A 24,124-nucleotide genomic window follows, 5' to 3' on the forward strand; every position below is an offset into this window, starting at 1 on the left:
TGACGGATGAATGAACAATGGCCTCCTGTAGCGCTATCTTTTCTAGTTTGTGCAAAAGATCAAGAAACGTTACCTGTAGTGGTCCCAACAGTAAAATTCTAATTCTAGGAATTCAGAATGTCTTTTTAAGTATCCATAACTTCATACTTGAAAATATAAAATTAGTTTTAATGTACTTGCAAATCCAGGTAATTCTAAGAAATAAATATACATTCTCACAAATCCATCTCGTGAAGAAATCAACTTACTGAAAAGAGATTTCTGCAAAGCTCATCCTTGACAAGGCTAAGAAGAGAATTGAATTTGCCAACACTGTCGGCTCCAATTTCCAAAGCAACAGTAAGTAGAGTCAGTCCCAAATGTACCATGGTCTCATTGTTCTGCTTGTCCAGGGGATTGCACAAGGATATGAGGAATCGAAACAGCTCTCGCACACATACCAAACCGTATGGGACAAGTGGTTGAGAACCTGTGTAAAATATCAGCATTATTAATTTATATACTTTTACAGCACCAGTTACAAGTTAACTCTAGAAATCTGTCTGCACAAAGTCTGGGGTCATACTCAATCACAATCTGTAAATCACTTACTATGGAAATTAATAGTTCATTACGGTACTTATTGTACACAAATCCTCTTTATTTACAATTGTAAGATATGTCATGTCCATTTGAATTGGAAATTATATAATACAAATACAAAGAAAAAAGTGCTATGACTTGCAGATAAATGTGTAGTTTAAATTTATGCAACAGATTGCACATTTATCCAGAAGTTGGGTTGAAAACATGTACTACAACTTTTGTTTATAAACGATCTGGAGGAATAAGCTCTAGTTTAGCTATCCTAAACATTGAGTTACAGTTGAAGCTCTTATCCGAATCTCAGCTGCAAGAATCAAGATGGCTGATGTCAGCTGATGGTTTGTTGAATCTGCATGGTGCTATAAATAAACAAAACAAAAAAGTTTTATATCTTTAATGCAATCTATACAGTCAAACCTCGTTAAGACGTTTCTGCAGGGGACAAGGAAAAAGAACGTGTTAAGCGAGAAAACTTACAACTGAATACACAAATGAAATATCCAACACAGATATGGAAACACTAGATATGATTTTTTCTGATATGATGGCATTTTATGTCGTGTATTTGCGGGTACAGTGAAAATGATCTACCATTTCTAAAGATGAGCGGAGAATATTAAAAGGTCTGAAAAACAAGGGAGAACAAATATGAAAATCTTTTCCGCTGGGGATTATAAAATAACAGTGCACTGAAAGGTGTAAAAAACACCATACAACAAATATGTAAAATTTGCACGGAGGTCCAAAAAAATATAGAAGTATTATTGCAGACACCACTCTTTCTAAAACAAATGGTAGTATAAGACTTTTATTTCGGACCAGTGGGTTATTAAACATTATTTTCTGGTCACACTCTTAGACAATAAATTAGAGGTTACACTCGACCTTGACCATGTGCAACTGCAAATTTGGCCACCATTTTGAATCGACAAAACTTTGATTAGACCAACTCGAAGGTGCGAGTTTCAACATGCACGCTACCCCCCGCATGCTTAATGATGTGGGTGCCAGTCTACTTTCTGATAGCTTTTAATCTTGCCTTTGTTAGTAAGGAATATCATGGCATTTTCTGAATACATACTAGGCTGTCTCAAGACAAATATGCACCACACTAGTCAACTTCACACGATTATGTTCCTAATCTAGATGTAGGCTATCAGGCTACAAATATTCTCTGCCCTTCACTGTATCACTCAACACAAAATAAATTTCTAATCTCTGAATGGAATGCAAAATACAAGCACAAACAGACTCATTGTGTTATTCAACAATCTTGCTGCTAACCAGCAAGCAAAACTGAACATTCCTGTGACTTACTGCCTGCTCTCCAAAGTTGCAACTTAGCCTGTGAAGTTCAGGAATTCAAGGTCTTTTCCTGTTATCACGCAACTGTAGCGAGAGCTCTTTCTTTCTGAGCTGCAAGTCACGCTCCTTTCACAAGAGATGACAAACACCATTTCCAGGGTTACGAAAAATGTGATCGTACTAAGCGGTAATCGCGAAAATTCACGGTGCAATAAGTGAGGTATTTTTATATAGATTTAATACAGTGAGAATCAGGACTTTGAATTTATGTGATAAACAGGAAAACTTGTTATTAATGAAGAACACACTAACGGGGTTTCAATGTGTATAAATATATATAAATCCATCATGCTTTCTGGTTCGGTTGTACAAGGGTTTTTAATGACTTTACTGATGTGTTAGAAAGTTCTTGCCACTAACTCTACCTGACTAGCACACAAGCACATATCCACCAAGCCCGCTCAGTGGCCATGGTTGTTACGGCATAAGCTGTGGTTAACTGGTTTGAGCTATCGCTCAAATTTTCTTTTACCATCTAATATTGGCTGGCAGGGTACTCTAGTAGTATACAATTTCTAATCACTAAGGTGCATCCCAAAAGCCTGGATTCAATTCTAAGCTTCTCTGCAGTGTTCATCTGGAGTGAGGGGACATGACGTTAATGGTAATTCGTTCAATGGATGGGAATGTAAAGCTTTGAGCAGACCCCTTGGTGTAGGCTATTTGTGCTGACACTGGTGGGTTTCACCCTCTCCCTACGTCATCATCATCATCATCATCATCATCATCCCACATCCAGACATGCAAGTCGCCTATGAGCATCAAATAGAAAGACCGGCACTAGGTGAACAAAACATGTCCTTGGACACTCCCAGAAATATGTAAATCTATATATATAAAATAAGAGTTTTGTCTGTACATTGCTCAGAATTTGAAAAGAATGGTATTTCTGTATCGGCCATGTCCATAGTAACAAGAAAATGTACTTTTTACTTTTCCGTAATTTCTGTCTGTCTGTATGTATGTAAACGCATCACGAGAAAACGGTTGAAGAGAATTTAATGAAAATCGGTATGTAAAGTCGCGGGATGAGCCACTACAATCTAGGCTATAAATCATTTTATTCACGCTGAGTGAAATGATAGTTTAGGGGAAGGCCTTAAATTTAATTATCGAATATTTATATTATTAGCGGTCCTATCAAATACTATATAACTAAAGTTATATAGAATTCAATTTCCAGTCATTTATATCTTATACATTTTTACCGTACCGGCTCTGATAACACAGATATTAATGAATTTGTATTTTTGTTGCTAAGTCCATATCAACGCTGAGCCACGAGAAAATGGGTTAACAGAATTTAATGAAAACCGCTATATAGAGTCGGGGATAAGAAACTACAGTCTAGGCTGTAAATAATTTTATTTTCCCCGAGATGAAATGGTAGTTTAGGGTAAGGCGCCTAAAATTTACTTTTAAATACCGGTACCTATGTTATTGGTGCTATAGAAAAGTACGGTACTACATAACAAAAGTTATAGACAGTACAATTTCCGATCATTTACGTTTCATTCAGTTTTACTGTACCGTCTATGATGAGAGTGGTATTTCGGAAGGCCTACAATATCCAAAGGGCTTAACACTGATCAACAATTACTTTACATTGACCATTGTTTGTTGTGATGTTCTTCGTTTCTTATGGTGCCGCTCAACTCCGATAGATGGGATTACTACTGCGTACCGAGTATAACAGCCTGACTGAACATTGGCGGGAAATAGCTGGGGAGTTGGGAAACTTTCTTCTTTAGCATGTCATTCCTCTGGTTCATACATTTTCTGATCCTGCAGGTACGTAACACACTGGTTCAAATATAGCATTCACCAGTATCCAGTAATCGGGAGATAGTGGGTGCGGACCCCATTGTCGGCAGCCCTGAAAATGGTTTCCGTGGTTTCCCATTTTCACACCAGGCAAATGCCGGGACTGTACCTTAATTAAGGCCACGACTGCTTCCTTCCACTGGTGGTGGGTGGTGATTATTGTTTTAAGAGGAAGTACAACTAGGCAACCATCCTCTATATAACACTAATCAGAGAGAAAAAATGGAAGGGGTCCGACACTTTGAAAAATGAAGGTATCGGCCAAAGAAAGACAAGGGCCACGAAGGGCATGAAAATGAAAGACTCCCTAGCCCTCGCAAACCTAATAGCGTCGGGGTCGGAAAAGAACAAGAGTTGACCAAGGGAGGTCGGATAGGATAGATGAAAGTGAGGAGCCTGGCACAAGTAAGTGGAAGCAATGCTGGGACTCAGCTGAGGGCCCCGTGGTCGCCAACCCACGCTCCAAAGTTCAGAGCGCCTGGGGCGCTTCCTTCCACTTCCTAGGCCTTTCCTAACCCATCGTCGCCATGAGACATATCTGTGTCGGTGCAACGTAAAGCAAATGGCAAAAAAAAAAATTAAAAAAAAAAATAGCATCATAGCATTCGAGCTATTCAATCCCTACTCTGAGGCACTGATTGGAATAAGCAGCGTGCATATTTAATGGAATAATGACAGAGGAGTGTTCATGGCAGTCTGCGACCTGGTTGTTACAGCTCTGGAACTTAGGACTGTTAGATCGGCACCATAGTACTGTTCGTTGAAAGTGAGAAAGTGTGCGGTTTTTCATTTGATCGAGTATTTTATATGATAACATTGCTTTCAATCGCTACATTCCTACTGACGTTTTTGTAATGACCTAGGCCTATGTTGAATTCAGTTAGGAAAACCACCAAGTCAGTCTTTCTGAGAATACCGTAGCGAAGCACAGGTACATCAGCTAGTAAATGAATAAATAACTCTGACAGACTTATAGAAAGCTGCTGTCGGATCCACATTCCTTATTTTATCCAATTCTTTTTTTTTTCCCCCCCAACAAGAACCGAGGAACTTAATTTCTGTTGCCTGAAAATGACTCTCTGTTGATCCAGTAAGTGTTGCTACTTCCAGACCATACGTCAATATAGGTACCAGATATATTTTTTACAAGCTGATTTTGGCAGTTGTCTACAACATCCACCTCCTCATCTCCAATTCTTAGATGAACAGTAGGAGAATTTCTACTCATCACCAAGCCAACTATCTTGGTTTTGAAGACCTAAGGCTGTAAAAGCTTCATGCCAAAGATCTCGTCCAGCTCATACTTCCGCTTCAGTCTCACCCCATACCAATACATCAGCAAAAATCAGAGCATCGTCAGTTGTTGGATCCTGTCTTTTAATTGCTTTTAAAACTTCATCCATTATGATTATGAAGAGGAGTGGTGAAAGACAACTTCCTTGCTGGATTCCACTCCTCATTTTGAACCAACCTGACCTTCCATCCTGGACTCATGGTATGATTTCGTCGGGCACTTTCCTATGTCTCAAACATTCTCATATATGCCTCCATGGTCATACGCTTTCACAATGTCCAGATAAAGAGGTATAAGTGTCTTACCTTTCTCCAAATACTTCTCATAGAGCATTCTAGTGGTAAAAATGAGGTCTATAGTTGTGGAGTTAACATTCAAAAGAGACTGTCACTCAAATACAACTTTAGGGAATGATCAAACAAACAGGTATTTCTCAAATTAACGTCTTATTGCTTACTTTATGCATTGAAATACATACATATAGGTTATACAAATGTAACAAGACACCCTAATTAAATCAAACTACAGTCGAAATTCAGTATTAACATACAAAATTCTGGACACAGTTATTTTTGACTGAACTGAGAGGACATAATACTGTACTTTTTGTTTGCATGATCACGGGACAAAGTCTTCTTTGACTGCACATTAATTTAATAAATTCTTGAACATTTTGAAAAATTGTAATAAGCAGAACATTTAACCACAATGTTATTTACTTAGATAATCATAGTTTCTATTTTTATGAAACTTTAAGACAGAAATACAGTCAAAGTTGCTGAAAGCGGAACGTCTATAAAGCGGAAACTTGTCCAATGTGTACAAAAATTATGGTCCCGGTGCGCTGGATACGGCTTTGCATGTTATTTATGTTGTATAAACCGGAATCTGTTCAACATGGAAACAGAAAGAAATTATTAAAATTATTACTGTATAATGTGGAAATTATGCTTTAGCTGTGAAATTTATTTAGGCATACCTGGTACTAAATGTACATAAATATTTTGCCAGGGGAAGAGTCAGGTGTTTACAGACACGCTGCTCTAATGAGGTCCGTGTTTCCCAAATTCCTGGTAGAATGGGATTTAATTCTCCACTAATTGCCTGACTCTTGCCATGGTTCGTAGAGACTTGAGCCCAATTCTAATGTAAACAGTTCCCTTACTTTGTGTCCCGTCAGTAAATTTGTGTCAGTTTTGAAGACAGCACGATGGCTAAGAAATATAAGTCACCGACACTGAACGAGGAAGTGAAAGTTATTGAAGCGAATGAAAAGGACAAGTTGTCTGTGCGTGAAATTATGTCGCGTTTCAGATGTGGAAAAATTCAAGTTTATGAGACTTTAAAACAAAACATAAGGACAACATTATTAAGCAGTGGATGGAGGAGAATGGACAAATGAAGAGGAAATCTAAGGTAACAGGTAATGAAGAAATCAATGATTTAGTGTGTGGGAATGGTTTGTCAGTGCCCATTCGAGAACCTTCCTGTTAGTGGACTTATGCTACAGAATGAGGCTCTTGCCATTGCTAAATCACTCGGTAACATCGCCTTTAAAGCATCAACTAGGTGGCTGGAGAGTTTCAAAACAAGACACAATATTGTATGGAATGAAGTCTGTGGCGAGTTCAAAGACGTGGATGGAAATGTAGTAGCCGAGTGGAAATCGAAGCTGCAAAATTTAATTTCTGGCTATAAAGCTAAAGACATTTTCAATGCTGATAAAACAGGATTGTTTATCCAAGCCTTGCCTTCGAAGTCATTTGCGCTCCATGGGGAAAAGTGTGGTGAGGGTAAAATGTCGAAAGATAGACTTACAGTACTGCTGTGTGGTAACATGGAGGGGGAAATGGGAAAGTCTCTGGTATTTGAGAAATCAAAAAAACCAAGGTGTTTTAAAAACTTGGACTTGCGCAAGCTTCTGGTAACTTGGAGGAGCAATGGGAAAGCCTGGATGACCTGTGCTCTAATGGAAGAATGGCTGAACAAATTTGACTGTAGGATGAAAAATGAAAATCGCAAAGTTATTCTTTTTCTCAACAATGCCACTTGTCACCCACATGTGTTGCTTTTCAATGTCAAGCTAGCCTGGTTTCCACCTAACACAAACAGCGTTGTTCAACCTATGGACCAAGGAGTGATTTACACCTTTAAATCTCACTACAGGCATTTATTGATGCAGTCACTGATCAAGAATGTTGATACAGCTGACAACACCTACTCCCTTGCACACTCACTTTCCATACTGGATGCTGTCAACTGGATCAGTTTGGCTATGAAGCAGATCAAACCTCAAACAGTCATAAAGTGTTTTGCAAAAGCAGGATTTACAGAAAATGACGACGTTTGCACACCTGAGGAAATGAATGAAAATGCTGCACTGGTATCTATGCCGAGCCAACAACAGAATTTCGCATGTAATGTAGACTAATACATTCGCAGCAACGACAAGCTTGCAAGTTACTACAGTTTCCAGTCTGCTGTACAGCTTCTAAAGATCCGCCATACAGAGAATGAAGATGATAATCTGAGGGATGAAGACCAGGAAGAGGAGGAGGAGGAAAGAGAAAGTCAGGAAAAAAAATAAACTCATGAACAAGCTATTGAGTGTGTCAGGGACATTATGAAATTTGCTGTTAAGTCAAATTCACTGCGACTTTTTGAGCTGCTGTACAGCGCTAAAGACTGCATTAAAAAAGACATGACATCTTTGTTAGACATGTGGAAGAAGAAATAATTTGACGAATACAGTATTGTGTGTAATGTGTTACATGTATACTGTTGTTTGTCTATTAAACATGTGGAATAAGGCAGAAATTGTCCAGTTTTCATTGAGTACGGAACATACAGTACATAATATGTTGATTGTAAATGGGATTGTAAATAAAGGGTACAGATCTCTTCACACGGTTATGAGAGTATTTAGGGGTTGTAGTAAGGATGTAAAGGAGACAGCATATTTGTCTCTAGTGAGACCTCAACTTGAGTATGGTTCCAGTGTATGGGACCCTTACCAGGATTACTTGATTCAGGAACTGGAAAAAATCCAAAGAAAAGCAGCTCGATTTGTTCTGGGCGATTTCCGACAAAAGAGTAGCATTACAAAAATGTTGCAAAGTTTGGGCTGGGAAGACTTGGTAGAAAGGAGACGAGCTGTTCGACTAAGTGGTATGTAATACCAATATAAATGGTCCGTTATTGGACATTATAAATTTTCCAGCTAGCTCATTCTTGGTTGCCAGCGTTTCACCCTCATGTGCTAGGGTGGGCTCATCAGTTGGTACCTAGCACACTTACCAATACGTGGCCTCCACGGTATGCACTAGCCAGCGTATTGGTAAGTGTGCTAGGTACCAACTGATGAGCCCACCCTAGCACATGAGGGCGAAACGCTGGCAACCAAGAATGAGCTAGCTGGAAAATTTATAATGTCCAATAACGGACCATTTATATTGGTATTATAAATTTGCTCATTCAGGACAAATATTTCAGATTCCCTATGGGAATCAACATCTATATCATAAGTGGTATGTTCCGAGCTGTCAGTGGAGAGATGGCGTGGGAGGACATCAGTAGACGAATAAGTTTGGATGGTGTCTTTAGGAAAGATCACAATATGAAGATAAAGTTGGAATTCAAGAGGACAAATTGGGGCAAATATTCGTTTATAGGAAGGGGAGTTAGGGATTGGAACAACTTACCAAGGGAGATGTTCAATAAATTTCCAGTTTCTTTGCAATCATTTAAGAAAAGGCTAGGAAAACAACAGATAGGGAATCTGCCACCTGGGCGACTGCCCTAAATGCAGATCAGTAGTGATTGAGTGTGTTATAGTGCAGGCCTATACAAGAGTAATAAAAACCCACTGTATATCAAGATATTGTGTTGCTGAGATTTGCATCACCAAAACTAGATTAATGGATCAGGGGTAGGTAATTTGTGAATCTTTTTGTATAATTTTTTTTTCAATCCGGAAACTTGTCTAATTCGGAAAAGAAACTCGGACCTTGCGGTTCTGCTTTGAGCAAGTTTTATTGTGTATTTTTATATATGGAAGCCCACATCATCTTCCAAACAGTCACATAATACTTCCTCAGGAGGAACACTTGCTGCAGGGGTATCCATTAACAATCTCTTGTACCATTCCAAATCTTTTCGCCTATACCAATTTTCACCATCTTCAATTTTCTCAGTTGAGAGTGGGTGGGATGGCTGCATTTCCTGTAAGCAGAAACTTCTACTTTTGTCTGAGCTCCAACCTCTTTTCAATACTGATTAAAATATGTCTAGTTCACTTTCAAATCTATAATGTTCACAGGCCTTTACATTAACTTCACGTCCTCCACATTGATTTACTGTACACTGAATGAGAATTTGTTTCATTTTTACATTAACTTCACGCCCTCCACATTGATTTACTGTTCACTAAATGAGAATGTGTTTCATTTCACTGATCTTATCTAACTTCTTGAAACACTTTCTAAGCTTCTTAACATGATACAGTTTCCAACAGCTACAAACATCTGAAGCTGGTGTTCTGAAACCAAGGTTAAATTCTGACAAAAATAGGGCGAAACATTGCAAAGCTGACTTTTAGCTCAGTAATCACATCTTTGTTATAGATTCTATAGAGTATACTTATATTAAGTGAGCAATCTATATCCTCTTTGACTTTTGCCTATCATAATGGCTTTCATGACCTTTGAGATTCTTCAAAAATTGATGCACACTTTCCTTCCTCTGTATAGATTTGCTAGACCTTCTATGAACACCTTGCTTCTCAATCAAGTGTTCACCACATTCAACCTTATGTGCTATATTTCTTAGGCTTGTTGGTTTTACCAAAAGCACAGACATAAAAAATTTCTTACAGACACTCACACATTCACTGGCTTCCCTAGTTTTGTTGGTACAACAAATTTCAGACTGTATGCATGTGGTTGTTTATTTACCGTCTGTCGTCATCTTTTGTTAACTGATCCAATGGTAGGCCTAAGTTTTATGCACCAAAATCATCTGAGAAATTTGATCAGGGATTGATGCTAACTTATCCCTTACAAAGGAACATAGTGAAGGTCTGAACATTTTACACTGAAAGCGTTTGTTTTCATGTTTTTGTGGAACAAATAGGTTATGTCCAACACCTTTCCAATACCTCTTTATTTTTTCTGTTCCTCTTGCAGTTAAACCTGAGCTGCTCTTTCTAGTCCTTTTGTTGCATTCTCCATCTAAAACTGGTTCACACGAATCCATTATGTATGAATAGTGAATAAGCAATATGACAAAGGAAAATTTACTCAGAAATTGGATTGAGCACCAAAAGCAATAACCATGATAAACATTGCTGTTCACGCAATGCATGATGGGAGTCAATTTGTATGATGGGTATGATGGTAGCATTCTGATTGGCTGAAGATCACAAAGTCTTGTTTCAATGAATACAGCAGTGGACAAAGTTGTTTTTTGAATGAATAGTCTAATTTCAGAGACCAACAGAGCTAAGACAAAGTCAAGTCTCTCTTGAATGTTTTCTGAGTGCTGGGACCTCAGGATTAATCTCATAAAGTGAAACCAGTACTTAACTAATTTTTTTTTTCAGTTTTTGGACAAAGTCTCCTTTGAATGTTAGCTCCACAGTTGATCTATGGGGTCTAAATGCATGTTGTTCCTCCTCAAGTGCAGGTTCAACATATTTTCTAATCCTGCTCTCAAGGATGGATTTGAAGATTTTGAGGCCATGTGACAATATACAGAAGTTTCACCTCTGTAACTATGTACTCTGTACATCTACTGTTGTTCAACATCTCCGAATGCTTTGATCATCTCAATTCTAAATTCATCTGATCCAATAGACTTCTTGTTTTCCAGTTTAGATATGGCTCTCTCCACTTCCAACCATGTCAAACTATTGGTATTTGTGCTGCCAAAATCATAAGGTTCATCATCACAGGGAGTGCCATTCCCATCACAGTTCACCAAAGTTTCGAAGTGCCTTTGGAACTCCCGTGATATTTTGGTCTTATACCTAGTCACCTATCCATTAGCAATTCTACAGATCTGATAGATTCAGTTCCAGTTCTTCTACTCTTAACAATTCTGTATAAAAATTTATTATTCTCATCTTGTATTATTCTGGTAGCCAGATCTTCCTTGCATTTCTGGTTTTCAGCTGCACCTAACTGTTTGACATGTAATTTTTTCTCTGTAAACTGACAGCTTCTCCTCTATTACATGATGATCTCCCCGAATTCTAGCTTGATAAAGGGCTCTTCTTGCATAGTTTCTGTCATTGATTGTCTTTTTAATATCATCATTGCACCAGGCAGTTTCTTTAGGTTTTCGTATTTGGCTCTGTCGTCCACATACTTTTTCTGCTGTACCTACCACAACTTTCTTTAGAGTGTCCCATTGTTCATCTACAAGTTTCAGTTCTTCTCTCGGCAGCAATTTGCGAACACCTTCCCTGAATTCTAACTTTACACTTGGCTCGGTAAGTTGCCAAGTTTTTATTTTTGGGACTCCTTCGATACAGACTCTGGGAGGTCTTCTCTCAGCAATAACTGCAACCAACAGTCTAGGGTCTCTGCCAAAGTCTTCATTTGGAATGACCTTGACATCATTTACATTCATAAGCTGCAATAAAGTCTGTAAAAATCATAAAATACATTTGCACCCTTTTCCACAGAGTAATGACAGTCTATTTCATTATGTGTAACATATTCTGATTTAGACTGCAAAGAAGCAGACTGATCTCTGAAAATCCTAAGAAAGTTACATTTACCCACAATTTCATTATTATTTGAGGATAAAACAATTGCATCAAACTCTTATATTATTCAATCTATATGCTTGAGTAATAAGTCACAAAATTTTATTAGAGAACAATAATCTTTATATACTTACAACAAAGGAAAGATATTAGGGGTAAAATTTGACTGCAGACAGAGTTTAAGGAAAGATATTACATTACTCAACAATATTTAGTCAATTATGCTGCTGATCTATTAATTACTTTGAATAAAATTTTAAATGTGCAACATGAATGTGGTCCAATTGCATCAGTTTATAACACTAATAAGATCAGGGTTACCAGACACGTCAGATCAGAATAACGGATAAAAATCTTCAAATATAATGAAAATTTTATTTGTACCGGTGTATCCAGATAAAAAAAAATGACAAATTCTAATCAGGACATCATTTTTTATATTCTACAGACTAAATTAAGGAGAATTCACTTGTATTCTTTCCCCGCTAAAGAAAGTTATACATTTTCCTTTAGGAATTCACCCTGCTCCTTCAGTCCTGAATGAGCTCGAACAAAATTAGTACTGTTGGAATATATTTTTAGATCGACATACAGCCAAACATTATAGGCTAAATTCTTTCCTGAGACTGGCCAGTAATTTTCTGTTATACAGAACAGTGCCTGTGGTCCCAGGTACAACTATCTTTTGTGTTCTCGTGAAAAAAATAATTCAGTCAAGGGAAGATCTGAGGAAAGTGCTAATGGATGTTGTTTATTGAAGTCATAATCCGACTGTTCAAGGCGACATGATGTAAAACAAGAGCTAAAAGTTTTCTACCTATTCAATACGGATTTATTGTAACTTAAAAAGTTACATATACTGTATTTGAAACTAAGTTTCGGTCTTGCTAGAGACCATGATCAGTCAAAATCAAAGTTAAGGCAAGACAAGTAGAGAGTTGAATGATAAACACTCATCACAATCACACTTGTTCTAGTGTAAGTTCTCAATTTTCTTCCAATTTGTAGAATGCACCTCCCAAAAGACCAGATCAAACACTTAAAATACTAGCACTTGGAGAATCTTCCTGAATTCAGTTCAGCTGAAACAAGTGTGAACAGAATAATGTTGATGGAAAAGTGTTGAGATGTTCACTTGTTTTCAATACGGATCCTTGAAAAAGTTGAAAGAGTAAAAACAAAGAACTAGAATAGAGCTGAACTGTAGATGGGAGGAGGAAGAGAAGGGAGTTATAGTGTAGCCTAAAGTGGGGCTGAGGGATGTGGAGTGGTTGGTGATTGCTGGAGTGAATTTGGAAAAGATAAAAAAGGGGTTTAGATTACTTTTTTTCTAAAATTGAAAACAGGAATTAGTAGGTCAAATAAAGGGTTTGGTGTTCTTGATATCTCATTAAGGTTGAAATTGGGATTAAAGCATTGATCCAGGTGGATGAAACAATTTTCAAAGATACTGAGCAGAGAGCCCTTATTAACTATTTTTAAGATTTTCAGATCTTGATCAATATTTGTGAATTTATAGTTCAACCGCAATGTCATTTACTTTAGATAATAATCATAGTTTCTTTATGGAATGATTCTTGCTGTGCCATTTTTACTAAATGAAGTGAAGTATCGTGTATCTCATTCAAGGTGAGGGACTTGAGTGCCTTTCAGTTTTAGACACACTATAGTTACATATAAACATGTAAGCAGCACAGAAGTATTCTTTTCGATTTTTTATAGATCTGAGTGTTGTAAGTTCTTCACTTTCCTGCGACAAAGCAATAATCTTAATTGCTGATTTTAGTTCAAGCAGTTCATCATGCCATCGTTGGTACATAACAATCAAGAAGTTGATAGCCATGGAGGCCTTCCCACCACAAGACCAAATCTCGAAGAGATGTGGGATCAATCCCTCGATAAAATATATCTGCAGGATTCTCCCGAGATACAACAAGTTGAAATAACTTGAATTTGTCCGTGATACAATTTCTGACACAGTTGCTCACAAATGACATTATGTACGTCGTTCTAGCTTCGACCAGGTGAGGAGACATAGGGTTACTCACAAATGTTTTTAATGTACATGGCTCTAATAATAATAATAATGTTTTTGTTTTACGTCTCACAAACTACCGGTACTTTGAAAGGTTTCGGAGACGCCGAGTGCCAGAATTTAGTCCCGCAGGAGTTCTTTTACGTGCCAGTCTATCAACCGACAAGAGGATTACGTATTTGAGCACCTTCAAATACCACTGGACTGAGCCAGGTTCAAAGCTGCCAAGTTGGAGTCAGAAAGCCAGCACCTCAACAGTCTGAGCCACTACCCCAGCTATTGTACTACTGTATTTTTACAAGAGTTGCATCATTTCTGACTGCAACGGTCATCTTTCAAGAGGTTGAGGAAACATTTGAAACATTTCTGCAGTGTTTTGTTTAGAGAAAGAAAGGAATGTAACTTGAGATGAGGTATCCCGACGAAGGCATGGCAGATTCAGTCAAGCCAAGTACATCAAGCAGCAGGAGTTTTACAAGAAACCACAATATGATGAAATTTGTAATATAATTTCTACTATCAAGTCAGACTGCGAGTTATTCAGTGATAGCAAGTATGATGAGTTTATAGCAAAGGAAACAGAGAGTGAAAGCAACAATGAAAATGAAAAGCCTTTTTCCAGTCATTCAATCAGGTCAGGAATGGAATGAATGAAGCCCCCATCTAGCCGTGAGGATAGAAATTGTGCCGGCTGCCGAAGCCTGTCGCACTCCTCTAGCCCTTTCAGCCCTGAGAGATTTTTTTCTGAATTTTTCTGCGCAATGCATGTTTATACCCATTGTTTGGCATGCAAAATTAGGGGAAAATATTTAAAACATTCCAAAACTAATACTTTTTTCAAAACTTAACTAGTACGTCTGTGCTGGTTAGGCTTTATTTAATACTACTTAACCTGCTTAGTCAAGTTAGGTGTTACATATATTTACAAAGTTGACAGTCAAAATACCAGCAATAACATTACTCACAAGTACAGTAATGATTAAAAAGCAAAACTTACATTAAAAATATGCAGCAGTGATGACTTATTACCACCCACCTACAAACACACACACAAAAAATCTTCCCAACATTCTTCAACTTTTTACCTTATGTTTATCCTTTGAAATGCACAAATATAAATCACATTTGATGCAACGGTTTATGGTTCTACTTTTACAAGCTTCGTACCGACAAGAGCGTGTTGAAGCTATTTTATCAACATTGGGCCAGTGGTCGTACCCGTCATCTCTTTTTGTAGACAGGCTTAGGAAATGGCGTGTAGATCTTCATCTTCTTTCTTGCAGGTTGGTCTTCAACTTCCTCATCCTCATCTTCTCTCTGTCTGCTATTCGAAAATTGAGAAGATAAAGAATCTTACTTTTGGGAACTTTTTTTGCTCGACAGTCCTCCCGGTACTGTAGCAAACTATTAACAACGCTCGTATCCAGAAAGTGGAGAATAATTTTCAATTTACAAGGTCCATTTCTTTGTCCTGAACCATGTTCGGTAGGATTCTAATTCTTCTTCATCATCATCATCATCATCAATGTCCCACTCCAGTCGCCCAGGTGTCGTTAACAAGCCTCCTCCACTCCTGTCTGTCCTTCCACTTTTCCTGCTCCATTACTTCCGTCACATCCAATCCTGCTTCTCTAACATCCTTCCAAATCTGATCCATCCACCTTCTTCTCGGTCTTCCAACTGGTCTGCTTCCATTAACTTCTCTTTCCGATTCCCTTCTTTCTACCCGTTCCTTTCCCATTCTTTTTACATGTCCGACCCATTTCAGTCTTACTTTCTGCATGTTCTGTACTAAAGATTCAATATTTAGCTCTTCTCTGATTTTAATATTTTGAATTCTATCTTGTTGATTGCAAATATCTACTGCCCCGATGTGCTCATTGTAATTCTTAATCAAAAAAGGGCAGTCGACTTCAATATATTTGTGTTCATTTTTGGACCACCTTACCTTGGTTAGGGGTTCAATCCTGGCACAAATAGAAGCAACAGCAATTCTTTGAGAGTCTTTCCATTCCACAACTACAATGGTATTGTCAGAACGCACATATTCATGAACAGGTGTTGATCCCGTGGGTACCCAGTCATCTTCATCACTTGACAAATTACTAATATCTGAGTTGTCGAAACAATGTAATATCCGGTCTTCAGATACACCTGTAAGCGTAAATAATATGGAATTGGGCATAAATATTGTACAGTTATTCTATAAATATGAATTAATTCAAAAGTACTGCTTACAAAGTAATATTTCAATTTGAGGTTAGAATTCCCACCAACCTGAAGCAAAGCCTGGCTGCCACAATCGTGCTAGTTGAACTTTGATGCAAGTGTTACAACTAACTAATGCTCATAAAATCAATAATTGTAATGTCTACAAATGATGCATTCCAAAACACAGCCCAATAAAGTTGTATTTTTTAAAATATAAAGCACTTACCTTGAGAGCACATGGTCAGTTTTTAACACCATTGTTTACCAGTCACTGTTGCTTCCTGGAGACAGGTAGAGAAACGAAACACAGTTGAATGATGTAGCGCGGAACCCGCACAACTGTTGTACTCTGGTTTGAAGAACAGAAGTGACTTAGTTTAGCAGTTAGCTAGGGCAATGTTTAATGAATGATATAGATGAAATGAAATATTGGAGTGTGTTGCTGGAATGAACTATGACAGGGAAAACTGGAGTACCTGGAAAAAACCTGTTCTGCCTCTGCTTTGTCCAGCACAAATCTCACATGAACTGACGAGGATTTGAACCATGGAACCCAGCGGTGAGAGGCCGGCACACTGCCGCCTGAGCCACGGAGGCTCTGCAAGCAACCATGAGACTTCTGATTTTACAGCTGTTCATATAGAAGAGCATTAATGACACTGGCTGGGAAACAGGTGATTTTCATCCTATGATTCATTGTTTTGATTGTACAGCTTTTATGAAACTTTTCATATTGACCTTATTCAGGTATAGAAACTGAACTGCATTTTCTTTTAATTTTTACAAAACTGGAGCAAAAAAATGGTGATGATGATGACAAAACTACACAACAGCATGGAAATGAGGAATAAAACCTAGTACGGCACGTGGTAATGCACTTTACAACTTAGTACTTGAGGATTACAGAATCCCTTTCCAGGACAAAATTCTGGCACAGCAACATTTCTGAAGACAGAGTAGGCCTACTTGAAAGGATGTCAGATGTGGAGTATTGTGTTTTGTTGTTATCAATATTCAATGACTTTCACTTACCGTCATTTCCAGCATCATTGGCCATAAATCTGACTCCCCTTGGATTTACATAATCCTGATTGGTAGTGTTTCCATCCTCTTCATCAGCTGGTGCTGGGTCCTGAATGGGTCTTGCCTCCTCTTCAGTCTCCACATTATTTATATTACTATTGTTAGATGCTGTTATATTTGTTAACTGGTCAGTAACTATTTCACTGGTAACACTATCTTTAATTTCACTAACAAGAGGAGATTTTACCTCCTCCTGGTGACTTGATATACTAATATCCTCAACTGAACATGTTTTACTGGACAGCAAAGAAGGTGAATCTGCACCATCCAGGCTCTCAGGTTCTACATTAATTACTACACACGCTGAAAGGTTTAAATTTTCACCACCAGGTAGAATAGACTGTTGTTGAGGTTGCTGCTGATCAAGCCCCTCGGCCAGAAGGGGCAGTTGTTCGGATATACTAGCATTCTCACTCACATCCTCTAAACTTCCAATGTGACGTTCACTGAGAACAGGACTTGCCACGTCACGCAGATCTTCGTTACTCACCGAAGTCTCTTGGTGGATGGCACCTTGCATATCTACAATATTGCCAGCAGATGTCAATGGAGTAGTAGCAAGAGGAGCAGCCTGGCTCTGAATTAATTTCTCAGAAGGATTTACTACTTCACTGCAGGAAACTGCTGTGTCTGCAATGAAAAAGAAATATACAATTTAAAAATATAATGTAAAGAGTCTATCAACTACTTAAATATAGGACATTTCATGACAAGATGGACAAGAATATACAAAACTGAACTTTGGTCTTTTTGTTTCCTTTTAAAATTTTCTTTATGTTGCACCGACACAGATAGTGTGAAAATGTGAAACCACAGAAAGCTATCAGGGCTGCCAACATAGGGTTTGAACCCACTATCTCCCAAATGCAATCTGACAGCTACGAGACCCAAACAGCATAGCCACTTGCTCAGTATTCGGTCTTTTCAATTCTAAAATTGATGTAAAAGAGTGTCAAAATCAAGATTATGATAAAAGAAAATCTGTTTTGAAATGCAACAGACCTAATCTTTGCAATCAAAATGCTAATGGAAAATCACTGAGTGAAGAACAAACCCTTATTTCTAATATTTTTGAATCTTGAGAAAGCTTATGACATTGTACCAAAGGGAAGAAATTGGCAATGCATGAAAGAACTTCAAGTGCGAGACAGCCTCAGACAAAGTGAAAATGTTATATGATGGGAACAGGAGTTCTGTTCAAGCAGGGTGTGGTTTGTCGGACTGGTTTGAAACCACGAGAGGAGTGCAGCAGGGCAGCTCATTGTTACCACTTCTATTTATCATTGTGATGGATGTGATAATGAAATCTATTAAAAGAAAAGAGCACGGAGATATTAAAGCCTTCACATCTGCAGATGATTTTGTGATCTGGAGTGAAATCAGAAGAGGAATTGGTAGAGAGACTGAGGAGTTTAAGAACTATGCTTTAAACATCAGCAAGACCAAGGCGGCGGCAATGGCAGTGTGTAAGGAGGGAACAGAACCATTAGTCATTCTAAATGAAGTCAAGCTGGATAGCGTTCCAGATTTCAGGTACTTGGGCAGCATTCTATCAAATGACAACCTAGCAAAACATGAGGTTAACAACCAAACAAATAAGGCGACACAATTTTACCACCAAGTAAGACACCTGCTGTGGGATGAGCAAATACAGTACTCATGAAAACAAAAATGATATTGTACAAGTCCTGTTATACACTGATTCTTACATACAGTCTTGAAACCAGAACATAGACCAATAGAGATAATTCTAAACTCCAAGCAGCAATGAAGTTCCTCCATACTATGATTCGAAAAACTAAGACAAGATCAGGAATGAGAACATTAGAGAAGAAGTAGTAATAGATGATTCACTCCTCAATAAGATCCAGGTATCAAGACTGAAGTGGTTTGGTCACAGGAGAAAGATGCCAGCAAACAGAACTGCAAAGAAGGCATTTGACAGAAAATTAAAAGGAAGACAACGCATGGAAAGGCTATGAAATAAGTGGACTTTTTTTTTTTGCTATTTGCTTTACGTCGCACTGACACAGATAGGTCTTATGGCGACGATGGGATAGGAAAGGCCTAGGAATTGGAAGGAAGCAGCCGTGGCCTCAATTAAGGTACAGCCCCGGCATTCGCCTGGTGTGAAAATGGGAAACCACGGAAAACCATCTTCAGGGCTGCCAACAGCGGGGCTCGAACCTACTATCTCCCAATTACTGGATACTGGCCACACTTAAGCGACTGCAGCGATCGAGCTCGGTAGTGGATAGATCTAGTCAAGAATGACGTACTCTAGAGAGTTAATGATTGGGACAAGTAAGGGGAAGAAGAGTGGTACAAGGACAGGTGAGATGGAGGGAGCGCATTTACCACACCCGGCAACCGGAGATGGTTCAAGATGACAGTGAACAGCGCTCACTGGAAAGCTCAAGTTACCATATAATACTATTCTCTGTAATCCGAGGCCCATATTTCAGTTAGCCTTAAGAGGTAGAAAATTGAACAAGGTTTTTATTTTCACACATATAATACTGGTCTTTTAATGATATGTCAATCATCTGGGTTATTAACAATATCATTGAGATAATCTTTAAAATGTTAATTTTATTTTTATTCCAAAATGGAAAAGATATCTGATATTCAAATAAATTTGCATTTAAAGTTAAAAACTTCATAATTGTTCCATATTAAACAGAGAATCACAATATTAATAAGAAAGTAAAGAGGTTCCACTTCCACTTTTTCAATACACTGTTATTGAATTGTACCAATATTAAGTTACAACATGTTAACTTTGAGACCGGTTTCGACACATTTAAAGTGTCATCATCAGCCAATTAAGAGAACTGGGCAAAAGGACTAAATCATAAACAATTATAAACACACACAACAAATATAAGGCGTTATTCACAGTCAAAAGGATGTACGTAGAAATATCGACACTTTCACGAAGCTGTGAAAGCTCTAAAAAACAATACACAGTGTGATCTCTTGGAAAACATATCAACTAATGCGATAGATTACATGGCAGTGCCATATGCCTACACCTTCAAGAAAAATATGCGATAAAGGTAGTCTGTTCAGCTAATAACTGGAATATATCATCACCTACGAACAAGCTGATGTATTCTGTGACACTGTGCACATCACTAAAGTCTCTATCTTATTTACACCTGTAAAATCAAACCTTGGTGTCTTGGGGCACCATTCGCAATGAAGTGAACTGGCTGAGTTACATTTTGAACATTGTCCACGTCATTTGGTTCGTTTGGAACAACTTCACTTTCACTTTCAGGATCACTTTCACTGTCCTCTTCATCAGGATGAAACCACTCATCATCAGATAAAGAAGATACCTTATCATCACTCTCCGCTTCTAAAACTGTCGAAATACCCGCACAACTAAGCTGATCTACTTTACGTTTGGAAGCCATGCTTCGCGACATAAATGGCTGCGCGGGAACTTCCTGCAAGGCGCCAAAACAAATACATAACACGAAGCTGTGGCAGCTCTAAAAAACAATACACAGCATGATCTCATGGAAAACATATCAACTAATGTGATAGATTCCATGGCAATACCATGCCCCCACACTCAAGATAAATATGCGATAAATTTTACTAATGCTGTCATACCCACTGTAGAAGCCCAGTGCGAAAACGTCTAAAGACGTCATACCCACTTAAGGGGTTAAATAAAAACTGTCTCAGTTCCACTATGGGATTACAAATAAAACATGAACAGCTAGAAATATTAACAATTACTGCTGTCCAATTTTACAATTAAATTTTTTTTTTAAACATCTTTTCCTTATTATTAATAAAATATCGTGTGTACTCTAAACAATTCCCTGTAATAATAAAACTGTGTGTTTATCAAATCTTGTTAAAAATTAATTTCACAGTGGAGTTCCTTTCAATGACTTATTCTCCTTGTGAAATTAACTTCTTAATTATTAACGATGCAAGCCAGGTTTGGAAACCCAATTCTCTGAATATATTAAAAAACAAGAAAATCCAAATTAGTTTTGTAAGATTGAATGAAAAGAAGACAATAGTCAAAAAAGTATGATAACAAGACTTATGGTGGCGCTGCTTGTTGGCAAACACATAGCTAACTGTGAATCTCAAAGAGATATGGCCTAGCCTCCCTGTATTGGCGGTGAAGGGGAAGGTGGGAGGGGGGTGGGGGCAAAAAAGCCAATTACAAACAGACCTTCATGAAAATGTGGCTCTTTAAATGTTAGGCTACGCGTATCAACTATAGTTTTTATAAGTACATATCAACGAAAAGAAAACCAGTCTTATATTCAACCCAAAATAGCATATGGCAACACTGTGATCTGACATGCAGTAATGTTGATTTGTTTTCTTTCTATTCTCTCACTGAAGCCCCTAATTTAAAAATGCATTCTTACCTTGGAGATGAAGAGATGGCTTATCTTGAGGGCTGTGAGGAGATGCGTCCCTGTGTTTAGCACTTGTCTTACTAGGTCGATTCTTTGCTGACTGGCGATGATGTTTCCTTTTAGCACGGGATGGATCCATGTTACCAGGCCGCATTTTAATCTTCTGTAGAAAACAAAGTGAACACAGAATAACACGTTAGTTCTGATGACAAATCAAGAGTATTCCTATACAAATCCTACAAATGGAATAGTCACCCATGTGTGACATCTAGATACAGTATTTAATTTCCAGACTGCTTCTCACACTCGTATGGAGCACTACTGTCATTGTTATCCACCAAAAGCAGTACTGCAGTGCTATGATGAGTGAGCGTGCTAAGAACGAGTTTATTCTATAAATCTGAAGTGATGCTACACTTGCACTTGTAATGAAGTTTAATGTGCGCTCTGCCAGTGAAATGGAGGATGTACATGAACAGCACATTTGTATCAAATTCTGCTTCAAGCAAGGGAAAAGAGCTTCAGAATGTTATGAAATACTGATGATGGCTTTGGTGAGTAAGCTATGGAAGTTCTTTAACATTTAAGCAGTTTTTCCACTTTAAGTGAAGCAGAACATCAATTGATGATGGTGTGTGCAATGATTCCCCTGTATCTACTTCAATGACAAAAATTATTGCAAAAGTGAATCAAGACTATCCACAATGCTGCTTTCAACATCACACTACTGAAATGTCTATGGGAGGATGCGAGGACAAAGTGGCAAAAATGGACATAGCTCATTCACCACAAAATGCACCTACACATTTGCTGTCCTGACTCAACAGTTTTCAGCCAAGGACAACATGATCCTGGTGCTAATATTTGCCCAATCTTTCACCCTGCGACTTTTTCCTATTTGCAAAACTGAAAATGCAGTTGAAAGAGCACATATTTTAGACAGTGGAGGAAATTCCAACTGGATAACAGTCCATTTTGAATACGTTGTAAAAAAATTACTTCCTGGAATGCCTCCAACCGTGGCAGCACTGCTGGAATCAATTTCTAGCCTCAAAAGGGGACTACTCTGAAGGTGATGGGGGGCCAAGAATGTCTAAGGTACATAATGAATTTGTGGGATCAACCCTGGAGGAGATTTGAAACCAGGTAGTGGTATTGGCAGCTTTAGGCTTTCTTCTCTGTTCAACTTTCACTATTTTATAAGGCAGTCCCTCAGAAGACAAACTGAACAATAAAATATTTGCAATTTCATCCTTTCAAAAAAGGTAATCTGCTTGACCATTTACTGAAGACCCCCTGTGGGTGGGGGACGCAGTCGAAGAATACACCCACGGTATCCCCTGCCTGTCGTAAGAGGTGACTAAAAGAGGCGACCAAGGGATGACTGAATTAGAACCATGAAACTACTTGAGATTAGTACCATCATGCTGGGAAAGCCATGGGTTGCCTTTAGTTTCGAGTAGCACCACCACTATTTTAGGTACACAATAGGTTTGTGATTAGTAGCAGCAGACAGCGGTTCACTGTGGGTTTCCTTACCTGTGATTAATACCTCTATATGTGTAATATCGCAGGATTACACTGCCTGTAATTTATACCATTATGTGAGAAACACCACGGGTCTGGGCACTGCCTGTGATTAGTACCACTATATGAGCGACACTGTTGGTCCACGTTCCCTATGATTTGTACTCACTATGTGAGGAACACCACGCGATAGTACGAGTCCCTGTGATTAATACACCTATGTGAGGTGCACCATGGGTTTGCGTTGCCTACGAATTGCGCCATTATGTGAGAAACACCATAGGTCTGCGTTACCTGTACGATGTACAATACTTGTAAGTAGTACCATAATGTTTAAAACACCGTGAGTTTACGCTACCTTTGATTAGTACCACAACTTGAGAAATACCATGGTTGTACTTTACTGGTGATAAGTGGTATTATGAGGGACCGTTGACCTGGATATTGAACCCCTTTTGGACAACAAGCATCATCGATTAAGGACTGTGCTTAGGAAACAGTTCCCTTGGTCAGTAATATTGTTTCTGGGAAGGTGAGGCATTGCAGGTTTTAAATTCATATTCATCTATTCATTCTTTATCACCACATTTTGAATTCTGGTCAGTGGATGAATTTTGTACTTTTAAATTGTCATTGCAATTTGTCTCATTTTGTACCATTAGAGGCCGATGACCTAGATGTTAGGCCTCTTTAAACAACAAGCATCATCATCATCATCATCATCATCATCATCATCATTTACTGAAGGCTTACTACAATAGTTTAAAGTTAAAAACTCCATAAATGATCCGTATTGAACTGAGAATCACAATGCTAAAAAGAGAGATGTTCCACCTATTCAATACAATAATAAACTGTTGCACAAATTAATGTCACAACATGTTTAATATGGTTTGGAACCGGTTTCGACACATATCTATGTCATCATTAGCTGATAGAAAAAACATAGCAAGAAGTCAACACACACAAAACATTAAAGGGTAACGGTAACACTTATGACACTCTTGAAGAAATTAATAATCTAAGTTCATGTA

The 24,124-nt window shown here is 38.2% G+C and overlaps 1 protein-coding gene across 1 annotated transcript in view; it reads right to left on the reverse strand.

Moving 5' to 3' along the window:
* Window positions 1-24,124, reverse strand: part of garz (Sec7 domain-containing protein garz) — a 332,880-nt gene that overhangs the window by 256,177 nt on the left and 52,579 nt on the right. The window contains exons 7-9 of the mRNA XM_067136362.2: window positions 21,573-21,726; window positions 17,116-17,796; window positions 249-469 (exon numbers count right to left, since the gene is read on the reverse strand). Of these exons, the coding sequence (XP_066992463.2) occupies window positions 249-469; window positions 17,116-17,796; window positions 21,573-21,726 (1,056 nt within the window). The remainder of the gene's footprint in view (window positions 1-248; window positions 470-17,115; window positions 17,797-21,572; window positions 21,727-24,124) is intronic.

The sequence above is a fragment of the Anabrus simplex genome, chromosome 1 (genome assembly GCF_040414725.1).
Source record: "Anabrus simplex isolate iqAnaSimp1 chromosome 1, ASM4041472v1, whole genome shotgun sequence".
Lineage (NCBI taxonomy): Eukaryota > Metazoa > Arthropoda > Insecta > Orthoptera > Tettigoniidae > Anabrus > Anabrus simplex.